This window comes from Mustela erminea, chromosome 18, assembly GCF_009829155.1.
Source record: "Mustela erminea isolate mMusErm1 chromosome 18, mMusErm1.Pri, whole genome shotgun sequence".
NCBI lineage: Eukaryota > Metazoa > Chordata > Mammalia > Carnivora > Mustelidae > Mustela > Mustela erminea.
The window spans coordinates 35,758,471-35,777,767 of NC_045631.1; the positions used below are offsets into that span (position 1 = coordinate 35,758,471).

A 19,297-nucleotide genomic window follows, 5' to 3' on the forward strand; every position below is an offset into this window, starting at 1 on the left:
TAATTTGGAAATGCAGCCGTAAGGACTGGTTTGGACCTTACCTGGTTGGCATATTTTTTTTAAATTTTTTATTTTTTATAAACATATATTTTTATCTGGTTGGCATATTTAAATTGTTTTCTTTTTGATCTATATTTTATACACATACAGTGAATTATTATGTTCTAATAAGCTTATCTCAGATCCTTTGTAGAATGAAGGAATGAATCAGGTAAAAATAAATATACATAAATTAAAAAAAGAAAAAAGTTTCATTGGTTAGTTGAACGTTTTTTCCAGTGTAGTGAATCATATTGAAGTGAATATTTTTTTAAACCTATAGATGTCTCTGTATTTTGATAATTTTCTGAGAATATATTTAAGGAAGTAGGGCAAAAAAGATGAGTATTTTAGTGGTTCTGGTTTATAATAGTGTTTGGTCATTTTAAATGTGAACAGAATTGGAGAAGTATGGTTTAGTAGTGTATTTCATTTTGTTTTTCATAACATGTATTTGGGTCATTATTTGCAACATATCAGCACATGGAGCTAATGTAGAACCATTTATTATTTGATTCTTAGGAAAACTGTTTCCCTCAAGCTCTTTGAATTTATAATAGGTGACTTCCCTTGATTGTGGAGGTGATGTCAGTGATTTTAAGCTACTTAAGGGCTCTTCTCTGAATCTGGCCTTCCTACCTTTGAATGAAAATCTCTTTTAAATTAAATGGGAAAATTATTTTGACAGTTGATGACATTGTAGTAGAGATTTATTCTGACCTTTTGCTCTTTCATTCATTTGCTTTTAAAATTTGCTATAAAGATCTTAGTTTAATAAAATACCTTGAATTCTTTACCTCGAAACATATATTATTATTGGAAGGAAAACACTTCTGATTTCTTGGTCATAAGAATTAACATATTGCTAGGTGGAAAGCATAGGAAGATAGTATTTTTTAATTTTAAAAGAATAAAGGGATTAGAGCAGACTTCCATTTGGGGAATTATTTATAACCAAGGTCTGTCTGTCAATGATGTGGTTGATCAATTGAGAATTTTCACAACAAAGAAGAAAAGTAAGCCATTTTTAAGGTACCAGGTGTAGAGTCATACCAGACAGAGTTAATAGTTGGCCCTAAATATTTTTGTCACTGTTTTTCAGATCACTTTAAAAAAATACCTTCAGGTCAATAGAAAGCTTTGTCAGCCCCTTTACCATGCTCTGTGATTGCAATACATATTAATATTCTAAAAAGTTAAATAATATTGCAGTAGACCACTTTTTGCATTTTAATGTTTTCTTGTCAATAGGCGGTCCCTTCTGCATTATATTTAGAGTGATTAAAGTAGAAAACTGATTATTTATATTGTAGTTGGAAGTATATTTTTAATAAGGCAACCTTAGGAGGTTCATATATCTCCTTGACTTTATTTATTTTTATTTTTATTTTTTTAAAAGATTTTATTTATTTATTTGACAGAAATAACAAGTAGATGGAGAGGCAGGCAGAGAGAGAGAGAGGGAAGTAGGCTCCCTGCTGAGCAGAGGGCCCGATGCGGCACTCGATCCCAGGACCCTGAGACCATGACCCGAGCTGAAGGCAGCGGCTTAACCCACTGAGCCACCCAGGCGCTCCTCTCCTTGACTTTAAAAAAATTACAAAATTGAGGGGCACCTTGCTGGCTCAGTTGGTAGAATATGCAACCTTTGATCTCAAGGTCAAAGTGAGTCCAAGCCACATCTTGAACATAGAGCTTACTTAAAAAAAAAACAAACAAAAAAACCTACAAAGTGAAATTCATTATATAGAAAGTTACTTTTAAAAAAGTTACTTTTTTAGTCCATTCAACTTGACTTCTTTGCCATATTAAGAACATTTGTATATTTAATAAACTTTATATAAGGGTTTCTTTTTTTGGAACTTATTTTTAGAGGGAAAACCAAAACTTAAGCACAAGATAATTTATGCAAACACATTTTATTACTTTGCTTCATTAAATAATACCCTATGTGGTCTTTAGATCTATTGTATGTCTCATTATCTGTATTTGGACTCTTTCCTTTCTGTAGTCTAGTGTTGTCTATTGAGAACCTTAAGGTTGTAGTTTATAATTAATATAAAGCTAAAATTTCATAGAAAATTAATTTTATTAGTAAGGGTGAAGGGATATGGTGATTCAGCTTAGGGAACAGAATAAAAATGAATGATTTGATTACTTCAAACATACAAAGGGATAGGTAAAGAAGATACCAAGTTGTATTTCTGTAACTTTGGAAGATAATATTAGAGAAAATGTTACTTCTTGATTTTGGTTGATCATGAGGAAGTATTTCTTGACCATGAAGGTGTACATAGGGATGTGTGCTGGGGGAAAGCATGGACTTTACCTGCATGGAGACTTTAGGTAGGAGAGTGGTCAACTTTTTGATGTGGATGGCTTAGATAACATCTTCAAGACAGAGACTAGGTCAGATCTCTACCACAGAGATTCCTAGGCGTTATTCTAGTCTGTTTTCAGGATATGATCATCAATTTGTGAGAATGCTTTAGCATTGCGCATTGTGTCTTTGATTAATAACGTCTGTCGAGAATCTTTGGAACTTTAGAGGCATGGCGCAGAACTTAGTTGGCAGTGGAGAGGCTCTTATTATTGTTTTGATGTGGTTGTCTGAGATTTGTTTGCTCTTAAGTCAGTGTTTGATTCCTGCTTACCTGTTGAGACTTCTGATGCTCGATTGTTCAAGGAGAGGCTTCTGAAACACCAGTGCCAATCCTCTGAGGCCAGATAACCATTGGATTATCTGCCTTCCATGAGTAGTAAGAACTGATGATTCCTTTTGAGAAGGCAAATAATGAGTTGGACACGGCATTCTAGCAGGTGTGTTTCTCTTTCTTCCCCCCATAGGCCTATCAGCAGTCTGATGGGGCAGAAGACAACAGAGATGGAAGGTGTTCCAAACTTGGCACAGGCCATCAATCTAAGGAGGTAAGCTCTGATTTTGAGCAGGCCGAGCAGGTGGCTCTTCCTGCCTTAATCATGTCTTCTTGCTCTTTGGAAAGATGGACAGAAAGAGCATTTAAAATGAGGCCGAATGATCTCTGTTAGCTATTAAAAGGGGAAAACGTTGGATTAGTCTTTTGATTCTTCTTTTTTCTTGCCTGCTCCCCCCTTTTCTTTTTAGATGCCCTGGTTTGTTTGATTATTTTTTTTTTCTTCAGAATATTAGCAGTTTTTTTAAAGAATGGCAGATTTGTTTATTTGTTGTTTTGGGATAGGGAAGGATGAGCAAAATCTTGTTTATTTCCAGTTAATCTCAGGTTATGGCTAGTTTGATGAATAAAATGATAAAGTTTTAGGATTTTTCATGAGATAATTTTTACATTTGGTTTCACATAGGAACAAGAAATAATCTTTTACTACACCTTTCATATAATGCAACAATAATAAGCATAGGTTAACTTCGTGGTGCTTGAGGCTTTCGTGGATGTCTGCCATCCTTGCCCAGTTGGGCCTTTCTTTCCTGCTTTTTCCACTTCCCTTTTCTTTTCCCTTTATTGATTACTTAGTGGCATCCAGGACTTTGAAGAGATGGCTCTTCCCAGGATTTAAAAGTACTTCTCTATTAAACACTATTTTATTTCATGTGAGTTAGGCCTTGAGAAAGTGGGACTCCATTGACTGTGTTGTGTTAAGTATTTTAAGTATTTTCAGAAAAGTGAGAGGTTTTGAATTTGTTACATGATCTTGGTGCTTAACTTATATACCTAAAAAGATAGGTACTGATATTTTGAATCACAGTAGAGGTAAAGAAAACATGAAATACACTCATGGATAGTTTCTATCAAGGTACTTGCTGGAAGCTTTATATTGGAGGGAATCATTGCCAGAAAAGTATTCAGAAAATCACCAAGAATAACAAATTCATAAACTGTTTAAAATCACCACGGGGTAACATGCCTTCGATGATTCAGAATGCCTTTTAAGAGGATATAATACATGTTTATAAGCTAATGTCTGAGTTAAAGTAACTGTAGTTGCTGTGGCAACCATGCCACAAATTATATATATAATGACTCAAATGTTATGTGTTATTTCTTGATGTGAAAATTAAAATGGATGTTTCCAGTAGGTGGGTAGCTCCTTCAGAGATGCAGGCTCTTTCTGACTTCTGGCTCCACGTTCTTCATACTCATGTCCATTAAGGCAGAGGGGAGGAGAAAGGGGGTGGACAGTTGTGTGTGGAAGGCTTTTATTGGGCCAGACCTTAGGAGTGGTGCACACAGCTTTTATTTTTACTTCAGCGGCCATAACTCGATCAGAAACTAACTCTAGAGGTTGCGGGATGCCATCTAGCAGTGTGTCTAAGAAAAAGAGGAAATTGCTTTGGTTGTTATCTAGTCTTTTCTTCAGCTTAGGAGCTCTAGTAGATGGCGCATGATTTTGCTCAAATGTTGAGCAAAGGGAGTGAATGTACCTAAAGCTTAGCAATCATCTACCTGTTCTTCCTACTTGTGAATTATCTGAGGAAGAAAAAAATGGCAAGTTTTAGTGAAAATAAAGCATTTATAATTTGTGCTTTTATATAATCTAATTTTTTAAAGAAGGTTTTATTTATCTGACAGAGAAAGACAGCGAGAGAGGGAACACAGGGAGAGGGAGAAGCAGGCTTCCCGCTGAGCAGAGAGCTCTATGTGGGGCTCGATCCCAGGACCCTGAGATCATGACCTGAGCGGAAGGCAGAGGTTTAACCCACGGAGCCACCCAGGCTCATTTTTAAATAACTTCAAGTTTACTCTGGCTGTTAGCACTTTAAAACTCTTCACTGCATATTCATTTATTCAACAGACATTTACTAAGTATTGAGATTTTCTTTTGTTCTCTTATCATTTGATGTCTTTTCCTTTAAAAGATAGGTTACTATTAAAATATTTTTTTCTTAAGGTTTTACTTATTTATTTGACAGAGAGAGACACAGTGAGAGGGAACACAGGCAGAAGGAGTGGGAGAGGGAGAAGCAGGCTTCCCCCTGAGCAGGAAGTTCCATGCGGGGCTCAATCCCAGCACCCTGAGCCCAAGACAAGATGCCCAACGACTGAGCCACCCAGGCACCCCAAAATGTAATTTTCTGTTGCTTGTGTTAGGGATAGGTTATGAATGACATCTCTCTCTTTAACAAAAAAATATAACTCCTATTATATCTAGCTGGCTCAGCTGGTAGAGCCTGTGACTCTTAATCTTAGGGTCATGTGTTGAAGCATAGAACCAACTTAAAAAAATAAATATAATTCATATACTATAAAATCTACCATTTTTAGAGTATACAAATCAGTGGGTTTTAGTGTATTCACAAGGTTGTACAACTGTCACAACGGTCTTAATTAATTCCAGATCACTTTCACCATTCCAAATAGGAACCCGTATCTGTTAACAGTCACTCCTCATTCCTGGCTTCCCCCAACCCCTGGCAATCACTGATCTGTTTTCTGTTTCTACATATTTGTCTCTTCTGGACATTTCATATAAATGGAATCATCTAGTATGTGGTCTTTTGTAACTGGCTTCTTTCACTTAGCGTAAGGTTCTTCCATGTTGTAGTGTGGATCCGCAGTGCTTCATTCCTTTTTAATGCTGAATAATATTCCATTATATGAACATTCTACATTTTATGTATCCCTCTTTGCCCCGCCTTTTTAAATTGCCTATATGTTGCTAGTTTGAGAACCAGGAAAAAAAAAATAAAAAACAAAACAAACTTTAAGTCAGTTATCCGAAAGCCTATACAGAGTTAAGTATAATGAAAAACCCCTTTGGGAAGATATCCCTTGGATTTCTCATTGGCATCCTGGCTTGTTTAATTCCCAGTTTATAAGTGGGGAGTGAATTACTTAAATGTTTGAACCATCTTTATAATGCTGTGGTTATCTACTAGTAATAGGTTGTTTTGATTTATATAGTTATCAGTGTTACATTTGGATTTAACAATACAAAATAACAAGTTTTCTATTTAATTTTAATAGGATATAGAAATAAATAATTTAAGGGCTTCAAGTAAATAGACCAAGGTCAATAGACTATAATTTATTCTTTTTTTTTTTTTAAAGATCTTATTTTATTTATTTGACAGAGATCACAAGTAGGCAGAGAAGGAGAGAAGGAAGCAGGCTCCCTGTTGAGCAGAAAGCCCGATGTGGGGCTCGATCCCAGGACCCTGGGATCATGACCTGAGCCAAAGGCAGAGGCTTTAACCCACTGAGCCTCCCACGTGCCCCGCTATAATTTATTCTTACACTAGTGGGGAGAGGAGGATGGAAATGGATAATAGGGTAGAGGAACTGATGATCATTTCTACAGGTTTAAATCTAATTTATGTAGACATTTTAACCATGAGATCATTTGTCTGTGTTTACTTTATTTTATTTTATTTTTTAAAAGATTTTGTTTATTTATTTGACAGAGAGAGATCACAAGTAAGCAGAGAGAGGGGGGAAGCAGGCTCCCCACTGAACAGAGAGCCTGATGTGGGGCTCAATCCCAGGACCCTGAGATCATGACCCGAGCTGAAGGCAGAGGCCCAACCCACTGAGCCACCCAGGTGCCCCTGTGTTTACTTTAAAAATTTGAGGTGGATAGGGGCAGCTGGCTGCCTCAGTTGGAAGAGCATGCAGCTCTTGATCTCAGGGTCCTGAGTTCGAGCCTCATGTTGTGTATAGAGAGAACTTAAATAATTAAAAAAAAAACAAAATAAAATTTGAGGTGGATAGAATGTTTTGGTATCTATGACTGATAAATTATGATGTAACACCCAATATTGATTATTGAAAATAGTCCCTAAGATCATGTGAACGAAAAAATAGAAAATATTTTAAGAAGGTTATTAATATAAAGGTGTTAGAATTTCCTTTTTAAAAGGAAGTCAATTTCTTTTATTTATTTGTCAGAGAGAGAGAGAGCAGAGGGAGAAACAGGCTCCCTGCTGAGCAAAGAGCCTGATGTGGGACTCGATTCCAGGACCCTGGGATCATGACCTGAGCCAAAGGCAAACGCTTAACCCACTGAGCCACCTGGGCGTCCCAGGAAGTCAATTTCTGATTCAGTGGTTAGGTTTTGCTAACAAGATGCCTGTGTTTATGTGCTACAAATTTTATCTTGGAAAATTAGCAATGGACATGAGGAAAAAATTTACCTTGTAAATTTTGGAGAGAGTTTTTTTACCACCCAGATTTTATGAGTAAATGAACTGTACTATTCTAGGAATACTTCATCAAATAGTATACACATGTAGCCCTTAGTAAGGTAGAAAATATTTCTTCTTCCGAATTTTATTTTATACATTCATGAGATACATTCTCAGGTTAGTGAATTTTATCATACCATAAGGTAATTTTAAGAATTATCTTCTTTAGTGGTATAAAATAACGAAAGCGATGTGGAAAAAAAACTATTATGTCTTGCTTTTATAAAATAACATTATGTTCTAGGAAATGCTTTATCAAAGTTATATTACTAGTTTTTTATTGGTTTTCAGATTTTCAGGTTTTTTTTTCTGTATTGGTATTTCTTTCTGAATTTCCAGCCTTTAAAATCAGACTTAAAGTAATTGGCACTAAAAGGGAATATTTGGGGCACCTTGGCTGGCCCAGTGGGAAGTGCATGTGACTCTTGGATCTTAGGATTGTGAGTTTGAGCCCCATGTTGAGTGTAAAAATTATTTAAATAAATACAAAAAAGGGGTATATTTACATTAGAGGCATACAGGATGGGAAATGGTGTAACTGTAGAGATTTTGGTCTTAAATAGGTAGAAGACCATTGGATTTTAGTTTTGTGTTTTTGTGAATGATACCACCTCAGAACATTTTCCAATATTGTTAGGGTTGTTGATGTATTTGTGAAATTTTAAAGACTGTCATTTATTCTTAAGTGGTTGGAGGTTTTATTGGGGTCTTGAAAAGCATAGTTACAGATGAGAAATAAAATTAGAATACAGTAATGATGCACCAGACTAACAAAAAATATAGGCTGCAATAAATTGCAGACCATTAGTGTTGTCAGTTTATATTTTGCGATGAATGTGTTCTACTTTTAGACTGGATCTTTTGCTGAAGAAATAAAACTGGTAGTGTTAAATAGTGTAACAGGTAAAAAATGTATTTATATAAAAAGCTAAGGCGGGTTTAACCATACTTGTCATTTATTTTGCATTGAAAATATAGTGGAAAGTGGTGCCCAGGTGGCTGAGTTGGTTAAGCAGCTGCCTTTGGCTCAGGTCATGATCCCAGCATCCTAAGATCAAGCCCCGTGTTGGGCTCCCTATTCAGTGGGGAGTCTGCTTCTCCCTCTCCATCTTCCCCTCCACTTATGCTTGCACTTTCTCAAATAATAAATTTAATTTAATTTTAATTTAATTTCTCAAATAAATTTTTTTAGAAAGAGAAGAAAGCATAGTGGGAAGATGGAAGTCATCTCTCAAAATACAAGTCTATAATATGCAGCGGAACTCATTGGAACTCTCTTACAGTAACACTTTATATGGATTAAGAAAATTAACTTGTGCTTAGAAGAGATGTTGAGGGGGCGCCTGGGTGGCTCAGTGGGTTAAGCCGCTGCCTTCGGCTCAGGTCATGGTCTCAGAGTCCTGGGATCGAGTCCCGCATCGGGCTCTCTGCTCAGCGGAGAGCCTGCTTCCCTCTCTCTCTCTGGCTGCCTCTCCGTCTACTTGTGATTTCTCTCTGTCAAATTAATAAATAAAATCTTTAAAAAAAAAAAAAAAAAAAAAGAAGAGATGTTGAGCATTTGGGCTTATAATTTAAGACCATTGCTCTTAGGAAAATAATAGATAGAAATAAGCTGTAGCATATGTATATGATGTAATATTATTCGCTGCTAAAAAGAAATGAGCTATGAAGCCATGAAAAGACATAGAGGAACCCCAAATGCATATTACAAAGTGGAAGCCAATGTGTAAAGGCTACATACCATATGATTCTAGCTCATGGGGATTCTGGAAAAGGCAAAACTAAGGAGACAGTGAAAATATCACTGTTTGCCAAGGTTAAGGAAAAGGGATGAATAGGTGGAGCTCAGGATTTTTAAGGCAGTAAAACTGTTCTGTATGAAAACTATAATGGTGGATGTGTGTCATTGTATATTTGTCCATTTATAGAATATTTAATACCAAGAGTGAATCCTAATGTACTCTTTAGACTTTGGGTGGTACTGATGTCAGTGTGGGCTCATTGATTGTAACGAATGTACCACTCTTCTGCAGGATATAGATAGTGGAGGAGATTGTGGGTGTGTGGGGAGGAAAGGGTATATTAGCACAATGTACTTTTTGTTCAATTTTGCTGTGAACCTAAAACTGCTATTAAAAAATAAAGTTGATTAATAAAAATAACAAACAGGGTAAGGGGCAGGTCATTTGTAACCATATATAGTTTGCATGTTCTAAATGACCTTTTTTGTGTGATGTATGCTAAGAAAAATAGAAATACAGATCGTTTCTATGAAATTAGTAAATTTATTTATCAGAGAGCTCACAGGCAAGGGGAGCGGCAGGCAGAGGGAGAAGCAGGCTCCCACTGAGCAAGGAACCCGATGTGGGACTGGATCCCAGGACCCAGGGATCATGATGTGAGCCAAAGGCAGATGCTTAACTGACTGCCACCCTCAGATGTTATTTTTGAGACAAAAAAAAGTCAAATGGAAATAAATTAAGCAGAAACTCTAATGGGTTTAGAAAGCTGTGGGTGGAGGCTTAAGGAATTATAGCTAGGAGTAATCCTGGATGCTTAAGAGGACCAAAATAATTAATAGAACTTTTAAGGAATTTTATAGATGAAGCTAAGCCAGTTTGAACAGAAGTCATGTTCATTTAGGTAAATATAGGAAATCGCTGGTAATTGTGATACGCATTAGGGTCTTATATCTCCTTTCCCACAGTCTTGCTGTTAAGTAGTATATAGCAGCAAAGCCATACAAACCAACACTGATAAGCAAATTGCCATAAAATCAGTGAGGTCCTCCTAGCTACAAGCCCAATTCTGTCCAAGTCACTTGATAAACAAAACTTTAAGCTTTTTCCCCAAGGTGATAAATAATGATCCTTGGTTTCCGGTATTACTCTGCTAGGGTTCCCATGACAAAATGTCATAGAAATATTTTCACACTCTTGTGAAGGCTGGAAGTCCAAGATCTCCTTGGCTTGCAGATAGCTGCCTTCTCTCTCTCTCTCTCTCCTCATATGGTCTTTTCTCTGTGCATATGTGGGGAGAAAAACCTTTTATAAGGACACCAGTCCTGGGGCACCTGGGCGGCTCAGTGGGTTAAAGCCTCTACCTTTGGCTCAGGTCATGATCTCAGGGTGCTGGGATCGATCCCCATATCCACCTCTCTGCCTGCCTCTCTGCCTACTTGTGATCTCTCTCTGTCAAATAAATAAATAAAATCTTAAAATTTCTTTAAAAAAAAAAAAAAAGGACAACAGTCCTGTTGGATTAGGACTCCACCTTTATGACTTTTATTTTTTATTGTCATATATAGAAATACATATTCAGGGGATGCCTGGGTGACTCAGTCGGTTAAGCCGCTGCCTTTGGCTTAGGTCGTGATCCCAGGGTTCTGGGATCAAGTCCTGCATCAGGCTCTTCGCTTGGCAGGGAACCTGCTTCTCTCTCCGCCTCTGCCTGACACTCTCTCTCTCTCTCAGAAATAAATAAATAAATAAATAAATAAAATCTTAAAAAAAAAAAAGATATATTCAGTATCCTTGCATTTAGTTTTAGGCACCATCCTATGTCAGTACATACATACTGCATTCCTTTTAGCAGTACCTTTGTTGTATTTGAAAAACACATGTGTGCCAGATGCTATTCCTAATAAGTTCTAATATACTGTCATTATTCCTCACTTATAAATCAGGAAACAGGCCTAGAGAACTTGGAAGTAGCGAAGTCACTGCATTGTGGTCCATCACATAACTATCATAATTCACTTCACCAACCACCTAACGACAAATTTAGGGATGATTCCAATTTGGGTGTTATTATAAAATGTATTGCATACAACATCCATTTTCACATCTTCAGGCTTTGATGTGTTTCCATGGCGTAAGTAAGAATAGTAATACTGGGGATGCCTGTGTGGGTCAACCATTTAAGCATCTGCTTTTGGCTCAGTTCATGATGCCAGGGTCCTGGGATCAAGTCCCACATTGGGGTCCATGCTCCACTGGGAATCTGCTTCTCCCTCTCCCTCTTCCCGTGATGGTGCTTGTACTTATACTTGAGCTCATTCTCTCTCTCTCTCAAAAATAAATAAATAAAATCTTAAAAGAAAAAGAAAAAGAAAAAAAGAATAGTAATATTGTTGGGGAAGGGCTGCGTCTGGTTGGCCCAGTGGGTTAAGCATCTACCTTCAGCTCAGGTCATAATCCCAGGGTTCTGGGATCTACCCCTAGGTCAGGCTCCCTGCTCAGCAGGGAGCCTGCTCCTCCCTCTCTCTGTGCCCACGTGCATATCCCCCACACCCCCCTCAAGCTCTCTTGCTTGCTCTGCTCTCTCTCTCATAAATAAATGTAAAAAGTAGTAATACTGGGTCAAAGGATATACACATTGCTTATTTTATTAGATGTCACCAACAAACTACCAACCTTCAAAAGAGTAATTCCAATTTATCCTCTCATATTGCCCATCTTTTTTCCTTTTTTCTTTTTATAATTCTTCAACCTGGTAACATTTTTGTTCATCTGCCTATGCATTTTAATGGTGAATTGGCACAATTTTTTGTAATGGTTCTGAAGTCTGTTTAGATCTTCTGCTAAAGGTTGAACTCAGAAGTTGTTGGAGAACATAAAGAATGAGTATTCAAGCCAAAGAAAATGCCTACGTGAGTTGGTGCTCAGTGTGTTTGGACTGGGGTTGGGTGGGGCTGCACACACCGCAAATTAATCAGGTCACTAACTCCTTCCCAAAGGTAACTACTACCCTCACTTCTGATACTTTTTAGTTTTGGATTAGTTCTGTCTTTTGAACTTTGTATTCTTTTGCTTCTGCTTCTTTCCCTCAGTCTATGTGTGAGATTCATGTATAGCAATAATTCGCTCTTTTTCTAGTGTTCCAGTACGGGAGTATTTATCCATTCTGCTGTTGATGGACATGTGGGGTGTTTCCAGGTTTGATTGATTATAGATAGTGGTGCTTTGAGGATTGTTTTAAAGGCCTTTTGGTGGACATGTATATGTATTTCCTAGTTTTGTCATAGAGTTGGTAAATATGCAACTTTATTAAATCTTGCCCACCAGTTTTCAAATTGATGCATCCATTTTTTACTCCCACAAGTAGCATATGAGAGTCCAAGTTGCTGTGTATTCTATTAAAACTTGGTATGTTGTGTTTCTCATTGTAGCTGTTCTGATGGGTATGCAATGACTGTTGCATTTTGGTTTTAATATGTATTTCACTGATGATTAATAAAGTTAGATATGTATTTTTCCTTTGAGTCAATATCTATGACTAGGTTCTTTCCAGAAAAATGGAGAGTTTTTGTTTGAAGCAAAAAGGAAAACTGTCTACACATCTCCCCCCCCCCCCCCCGCCGCCAAGTGAAGTTTTAAAGTAGACTGCAATATATGAACAGATTAAAAGGAGTATTTCTTGAAAGGCAGCATAGCATAGTAATGAAAAACAGATTCTGGGCAGGATGCCTGGGTGGCTCAGACACTTAAGCATCTGCCTTTGGCTCAGGTCTTGGTCCCAGTGTCCTGGGACCAAGTTCCACAGAGGGCTCCTTGCTTAGCGAGTAGCCTGCTTCTCCCTCTGCCTGCCACTCCCCCTGCTTATAAATCTACATGCTCTCTCACTCTCTCTTACAAATAAATAAATGGCATCTTAGAAAACAAAAACAGATTCTGGGCCCAGACTTCTCCATTAGAAATTCAGTTTTGTCACAACTGACTTTGGGCAAGTTACTTAACTTCTATTTGCTTCAGTTTCCTCAACTCCAAAATGAATGTAGTAATGATACTTTCATCATAAGGTTAATGTCAGGGTCAGATAAGTTTATATATAGCATGTAGCACAGTACGTGGTATATAGTAAGCACTATAAAATTTTAGCTGCTATCAGTAGTGGTGGTGATGGTGATACAAATTTATTTTACGAATTGATGTCAAGGTAGCTGATAAGAATAACGAGACTCTTGTTGAGCACAGATTTGAAATTGAGGTTCATGAATGATAGTTGCAATTTTACTTTAGACTCAACCTCCATTTTTTTGTTTTGGTTGCATAATACCAAGAAAATCTTGATATACACAGATGAACAATTACAAATAGGTAAGGTTTACCCAGTAGTCTCAGGGTTAAGGTTTTAGATCAACTTAATTGACAAGAAGTAGTAGAAAACTTTTGTTTTGAAATTGTAGCTAAATATCCATATTTTGCTTGGGTTTTCTGTATTTAAATAAAAACCACAGAAGCAGCCCTAAAAATTATTACAGTTTTAATACCCATTGTGTCACGATACATCTACATTACAAGTTTGTGTATTCCTGCTTTCAGCCACAGAGCTGCAGTTTTTCTAATTAATGACATATTTTCAAGATACTCAACCAGGTAGAAAGTAAAGCTCTGCAAATCAAGGATGACTTTACTGGGCAGCGCAAGTTCTGCATTGTGTCGTGTTTGGTGTGTTAACATTAGGTATAGGGAAACATTCACGTGTGTCCTGTTGCTAGTTCATAGTTCCTTCTACGGCCATCTGTTCATGGTGGTTACTTCTACAGCCATCTGCCAGGGCCACAGGCTTCGGCTAACTAGCAGTCTTGCATGTTTGCAGCTACCAGACCCTTAGACCAGCAGAACATTTCCAACTAATCTAAGTCTTTTAAACAAACTTAAATGAATATCTTGACACCTCCTGTAGCACCAGCCTCATTTCTTTCCAGCAGATTGTTTCTCACTGCTCCTTAGGTGGCATGAGCTCCTCCAGGCTGGCCAGTCTCCCCTCTCCTCACCACCACCACCACCACCGTAGTTTTGTGTTCCCTTCTCGGTGGTAGCAGTGCCCGTATGCTCTTCACATCTGTCTTGAGTACTGTAATTTAATTTCTTTGTGGTCCTGCTTGGACCCCACCTTCTCTCAGAGTCATCCCTCTTTGATAGTTTTATTTCCTATGAAATCCTCTCCTAACATTCTGTATCTCAGGATCTAAAACTTAAAAAAGTGTATTACATAGTTGTACTCTGGTCACTACCCCCAAATCAGTGCCACTCACAAACTCCATCAGCAGAGGGAGCTAAATAAAAGAAGATGAGTCCCTGGAATGAAGCCCGAAGCAGAAGTACTTGTGAACAAGGATGTTTTCACATACTGCCCAGTAGTAAAAAAGAGCTTGAATATCAGTGTTAGAAATGAATGATTTGGGTCCTCACCCCAGCCTAAAACTTACATGAGGGGATTTGTGAAATATTTTTGAGTATCACATTGGAATCCTATTTAAGGGGGATGACCTGATAAACATATGCATATTAGAAGCAATCTAGTGTTTAGGGGATTTTTTTAAACCCAGTTTATTCCCCCGCCCCCGGAATTCTTTATTAAGGAAGGTGAAATGAGGTCTCTAATTTGAGAAGTACTGAGTCGTAAAGTTGCTAAGAAATATGGATAACCTGTTCCAGGTTTTAAGGATGGAATTTTTTAAAGTAAATTTTTTATATTTTGTTCTGATTAAATATATGTATCTTAATTTCAGTTAGCAGACTTGAAGAAAGAGAAGCAGAATTGAAGAAGGAATATAACGCATTACATCAGAGACACACTGAGGTGGGTTTCTGGGTTGTTCTTACCATATTAATATTGAACTAAAGGAATTGAGCTGAGAAGTTATATTTATATCTTAATTTTTCTTTGAAAGTCAGCTAATATAATTCCTGGGGATTATATGCAGAAAACATCAAATTTCATGTAGCATTTACCTTGTTACCAAATGTTGACTTCTGTTGTTTTTTTAATCTGGAATTAACTATTTATGGATGAGAATTAGTGTGCCACAAAATAGTGTAATTACTAAGGCAGTTCCAATAGTTGTTTCTTTGGCCAGCTAAGTACAAAGTAATGTGTGTGTAATAAAAAGTACATATGATGCTAATATGACAGAATTGATTTAATTTATTTTGTTAACCAGTTGGGAAATGATGGATTGGTAAATTGTTGGTAAGAGTTTCCGTATTTATAATCTACTATAAAGGGCTTATTTGCTTTAAGCTCATAACAAATAGTATAAACACAAATTGTGTATTAAATCAGAATGACTCTAAAATAGGTTTTCTGCATGAAATTTCAGTATTTTTAAGTTAATAACTCTAGTACAAAATCTCTTTAAAGCAAATTAGAAAATGTGCCCAAGCATCTTTTACCTTTTTATGATTCTCTGTGAGCCTTTCATCTGCTGCCTTTGTTGCAGTCTCCTGACTGTGAAAATTGTTTTTGCGTTTCATGGTCAGTCGGGGTGGGGTCACAAACCTCAATAAATAGAATTTTCATAGACTCAAGCACTATTTGTTACATGAAAAAATAATTCCTCTTTTTTTCCCCCCCGTTTCTTATCCAAATCTCCCAGGATACAGATGGTTCCAGTCTTCAGCTTCCATTTTTCTTTCATTAATTTGTGATCTCTTATCCTGCCTGTGGTAGAAACCTATATTGTTGCTTTTAAGGATTTGCTTTGGCGTAATACGATTAATACTTTCTTGAGGAGGGGTTGGAATTTCTGACATAGGAGGTTTGATTATTACTGTCTTAGCTTTTTGTAGCCACCTGTGAAGAATTGATATTCAGTGGTGGAGGGAAAAGTTTGGCTACAGAGATTTGGAACCATGGAGCCCTGGGAAGACAGGAATAGCTTAAACAGTGGCCTTGTCAGTGTGAGAAGAATACCCACATTTTGATTAGATGGCAATCAGTAGATATTAAGACTATTCAGAAATGATTGATGGGGCACCTGGGTGACTCAGTCAGTTAAGTGACCAACTCGTGGTATCATCTAAGAAACTAAGCTCCATCATCCATCCCCATTTCATTATTATTTTTATTATTATTATGTTTCCATCCCATTTTAGAGATTGACGTTTAGAAAGGGAATATGAAGTGATTTGTTCCAAATTCCGTGCTGGTATGTGGCTGGATTTGAACCTAGGTCTGTCATACTCTGTTGCCTTGATTTTCAATAATACTTTCAGGTTATGGAACATAATGAGCATTAAAAGCACTAGAAATTTTTCTGTGCCTTTTTGCTTTCTTGCATTGCAAAAACCTTAAGAATAGGGGCATCTGGGTGGCTCATTCGGTTAAGGTTAAGAGTCTGCCTTCGGCTCAGGTCATGATCCCAGGGTCCTGGGACTGTGATTCCCATATCCTTGCTCAGCAGGGGAGCCTCCTTCTCCCTCCCTGCTCCTGCTCCTGCGCGCGGGCTACCTCTCTCTCTCTCACCTCTCTGTCAAATAAATAAATAAAATCCTTTTATTATGTGGTGATTAAAAAAAAAAAGAATAGTGGCCTTGCAGCTATAAGATAAATGATTCTTGGGCTGTGCAGAGAGAGATCCATGGCCAACGTGATTAAAGGGCCACTTTTCTCCAAAACCTCACTTACTGCCTTAATTCCCCATTTTAGCTGAGCTGACAGTCAGCCTCTGCTGTGATATTTCTATGCGGAGGGAGTAGGGGTTTTCCAGACAGTGTGCTTGGGATCCTTCTGGATCTGCCAAGTGTTTGTTGCTGAGGCCACTCCTGAATAAGTGTGAATTAATATATATACCTGCGAAAATGGAGAGTTGTAGTTATGAGATGAGGAAGGATGGGGCTAGTGGACCCAATAGTAGATTATCTAAAGCATCCCTCTTTTACTATCTCATCTCTCTCTCTCTCTCTTTTTAAAGATTTTATTTATTTATTTGGCAGAAATCACAAGTAGACAGAGAGGCAGGTAGAGAGGGGTGTTGGGAAGCAGGCTCCCCGCCGAGCAGAGAGCCCGATGCGGGGGCTCGATCCCAGGACCCTGGGATCATGACCTGAGCTGAAGGCAGAGGCATAACCCACTGAGCCACCCAGGCTCCCCTCATCTTTCTCTCTTTGTCTGGCACTGCTGATCCTGGCCTCCCATTCACTTTTTTTTTTTTTTTTTTAAAGCAGATCTATATTGTGTAATTAAAATTTTTTAAATTAAAAAATTTTATGTACAATTTATTAAATTTCTACTTTTTTGATGCATTTACAGAATATACTGCATTTTTTATTTCAGACGTCAGGAAATGCTTTAGGGTGTGGGGTTTTCTTGTGGGTGTGAGGAAGAAAGAACAATGAGTTTATCGCCTGTTATCGCCTGTCTAGAGAATTGACTAAAAGGGCAAATACAACACTGGTCCGGGAATGCTTAACTTTTTGAGGACTGAGTCAGAGGGACTTGAGTTCTGACCCTAAAGCCAACTAACTAATGGCATTTAGAACACAGTTGATCATTAACTAGCTGGTCAAATTGGGCAAGTTATTTTATTTTATTTTATTTTATTTTTTTTTTTTTTTAAGATTTTATTTATTTATTTGACAGAGAGATCACGAGTAGGCAGAGAGGCAGGCAGAGAGAGAGAGAGGAGGAAGCAGGCTCCTGCTGAGCAGAGAGCCTGGTGCGGGACTCGATCCCAGGACCCCGAGATCATGACCTGAGCTGAAGGCAGCGGCTTAACCCACTGAGCCACCCAGGCGCCCTGGGCAAGTTATTTTAATCTCAAGCTGGAGTTCATAAAATTCTAATATTATTGTGAGGATAAAATGAAACTGGCTCTAAATGCATTGGGTGACTTATGCTCAATAAATGTTAGCTGTCATTTTCTTATTCTGTACTATAGAGTGCTAGTTTAATTGGGTTGGAACCAACTTCATTACATGGAATTTTGTAATTATATGTGGGACATATCATTTGAAGAAGGAATCAGTCTTTTGAAGGTTTAGAATTCAACATTTTATAAATTAAAAAGAAACAAACACCCCAAAAACCCGAATCATTTAAAACAAGAATCAATCCGTAGAGTGGACTATTTAGGAGGGGTAGATTCTGTCTTTGGATTTATACAAATGCCTTTGCATTTATAACTTTTATTTTTCTATATTGAATAAATAGAATACTATCAAGGCAGTGTAGGGGAGGTTTCTATTTTCTTCATATGAGTGCTCAAGGAAACTTGGATTCTTTCATCTGAGCAAATCAATTGCATATGATTACTATCCAGTATATAAAAATTCAACTTGGGTTTTCTAAAATCTTTTGAAAATTTAAGCTTATATCTCTTTGGCCCAACCATCACTTTGTTACATTAGTTTCATTTTTGTTTTTTTCCTTAAAGTTCTTCTTGATTCAAAAAGAAAACAGTTCATTATTTCTGACTTGCTGACACAAAGACAAAACTGTATTTCTGCAGATACATTCTTTAAATTGGGGGTAAAGAGAAAATATAAATTTTTAAAAATATTTTATTTATTAATTTGACAGAGAGAGAGATCATAAGTAGGCAGAGCAGTGGGTGGGGGGGAAGCAGGCTCCCCGCTGAGCAGAGACAATGCGGGGCTCAGTCCCAGATGCCCTGAGAAAATATAAATTTAAAATAGAAGATATGTAGGGGTGTCTGGGTGGCTCAGTGGGTTAAGCCTCTGCCTTCGGCTCAGGTCATGATCTCAGGGTCCTGGGATGGAGCCCTGTGCAGGGAGCCTGCTTCCCCGTCTCTCTCTGCCTGCCTCTCTGCCTACTTGTGATCTCTGTCTGTCAAATAAATAAATAAAATCTTTAAAAAAAAAAAAAAGATATGTAAATTTAAAACTTAAAAAAATACCTTCATATACTATATCCCTGTAATTCTACATTAATTTTACTTAGCCTGATAAAATTCTTATTTAGACAATCCTAATTGGGAAACAGCCTGATTGATTCTCTTATGATGTTTGATTTGATAGATTTGTCTTTTTTTTTTTTTTTTTTTTAAGATTTTATTTATTTATTTGACAGAGATCACAAGTAGGCTGAGAGGCAGGGAGAGAGAGAGAGGGTAGGAAGCAGGCTCCGCACTGAGCAGAGAGCCTCCATCCCAGGACCCTGGGATCATGACCCGAGCCAAAGGCAGAGGCTTTAACCCACTGAGCCACCCAGGCGCCCCAGATTTACTTGTCTTAATTCATGCATCACTTCACCTTTCTGTTTATTTGAAGTAAACACTTTCAGATTGACGTATTTAATTTTTCTACATACATGCCAAGTAAGATTTTGCCCAAA

The 19,297-nt window shown here is 37.5% G+C and overlaps 1 protein-coding gene across 6 annotated transcripts in view; it reads left to right on the top strand.

Annotated features, from left to right (window-relative positions):
• The window catches only part of SPAG9 (sperm associated antigen 9), a 140,158-nt gene that overhangs the window by 38,656 nt on the left and 82,205 nt on the right, over positions 1–19,297 (top strand). For 5 of the 6 annotated variants that reach the window (XR_004280899.1, XM_032322859.1, XM_032322861.1 and 2 more), the window contains exon 3: positions 14,733–14,803. Coding sequence is in view for 4 of the 6 variants with exons in the window: in XM_032322859.1 (XP_032178750.1) it covers positions 14,733–14,803 (71 nt within the window). In the remaining 2 variants the exon portion in view is untranslated. Of the gene's footprint in view, positions 1–2,948; positions 2,968–14,732; positions 14,804–19,297 lie in introns of those variants that run through there. The other variant, XM_032322868.1, reaches the window with a different exon arrangement.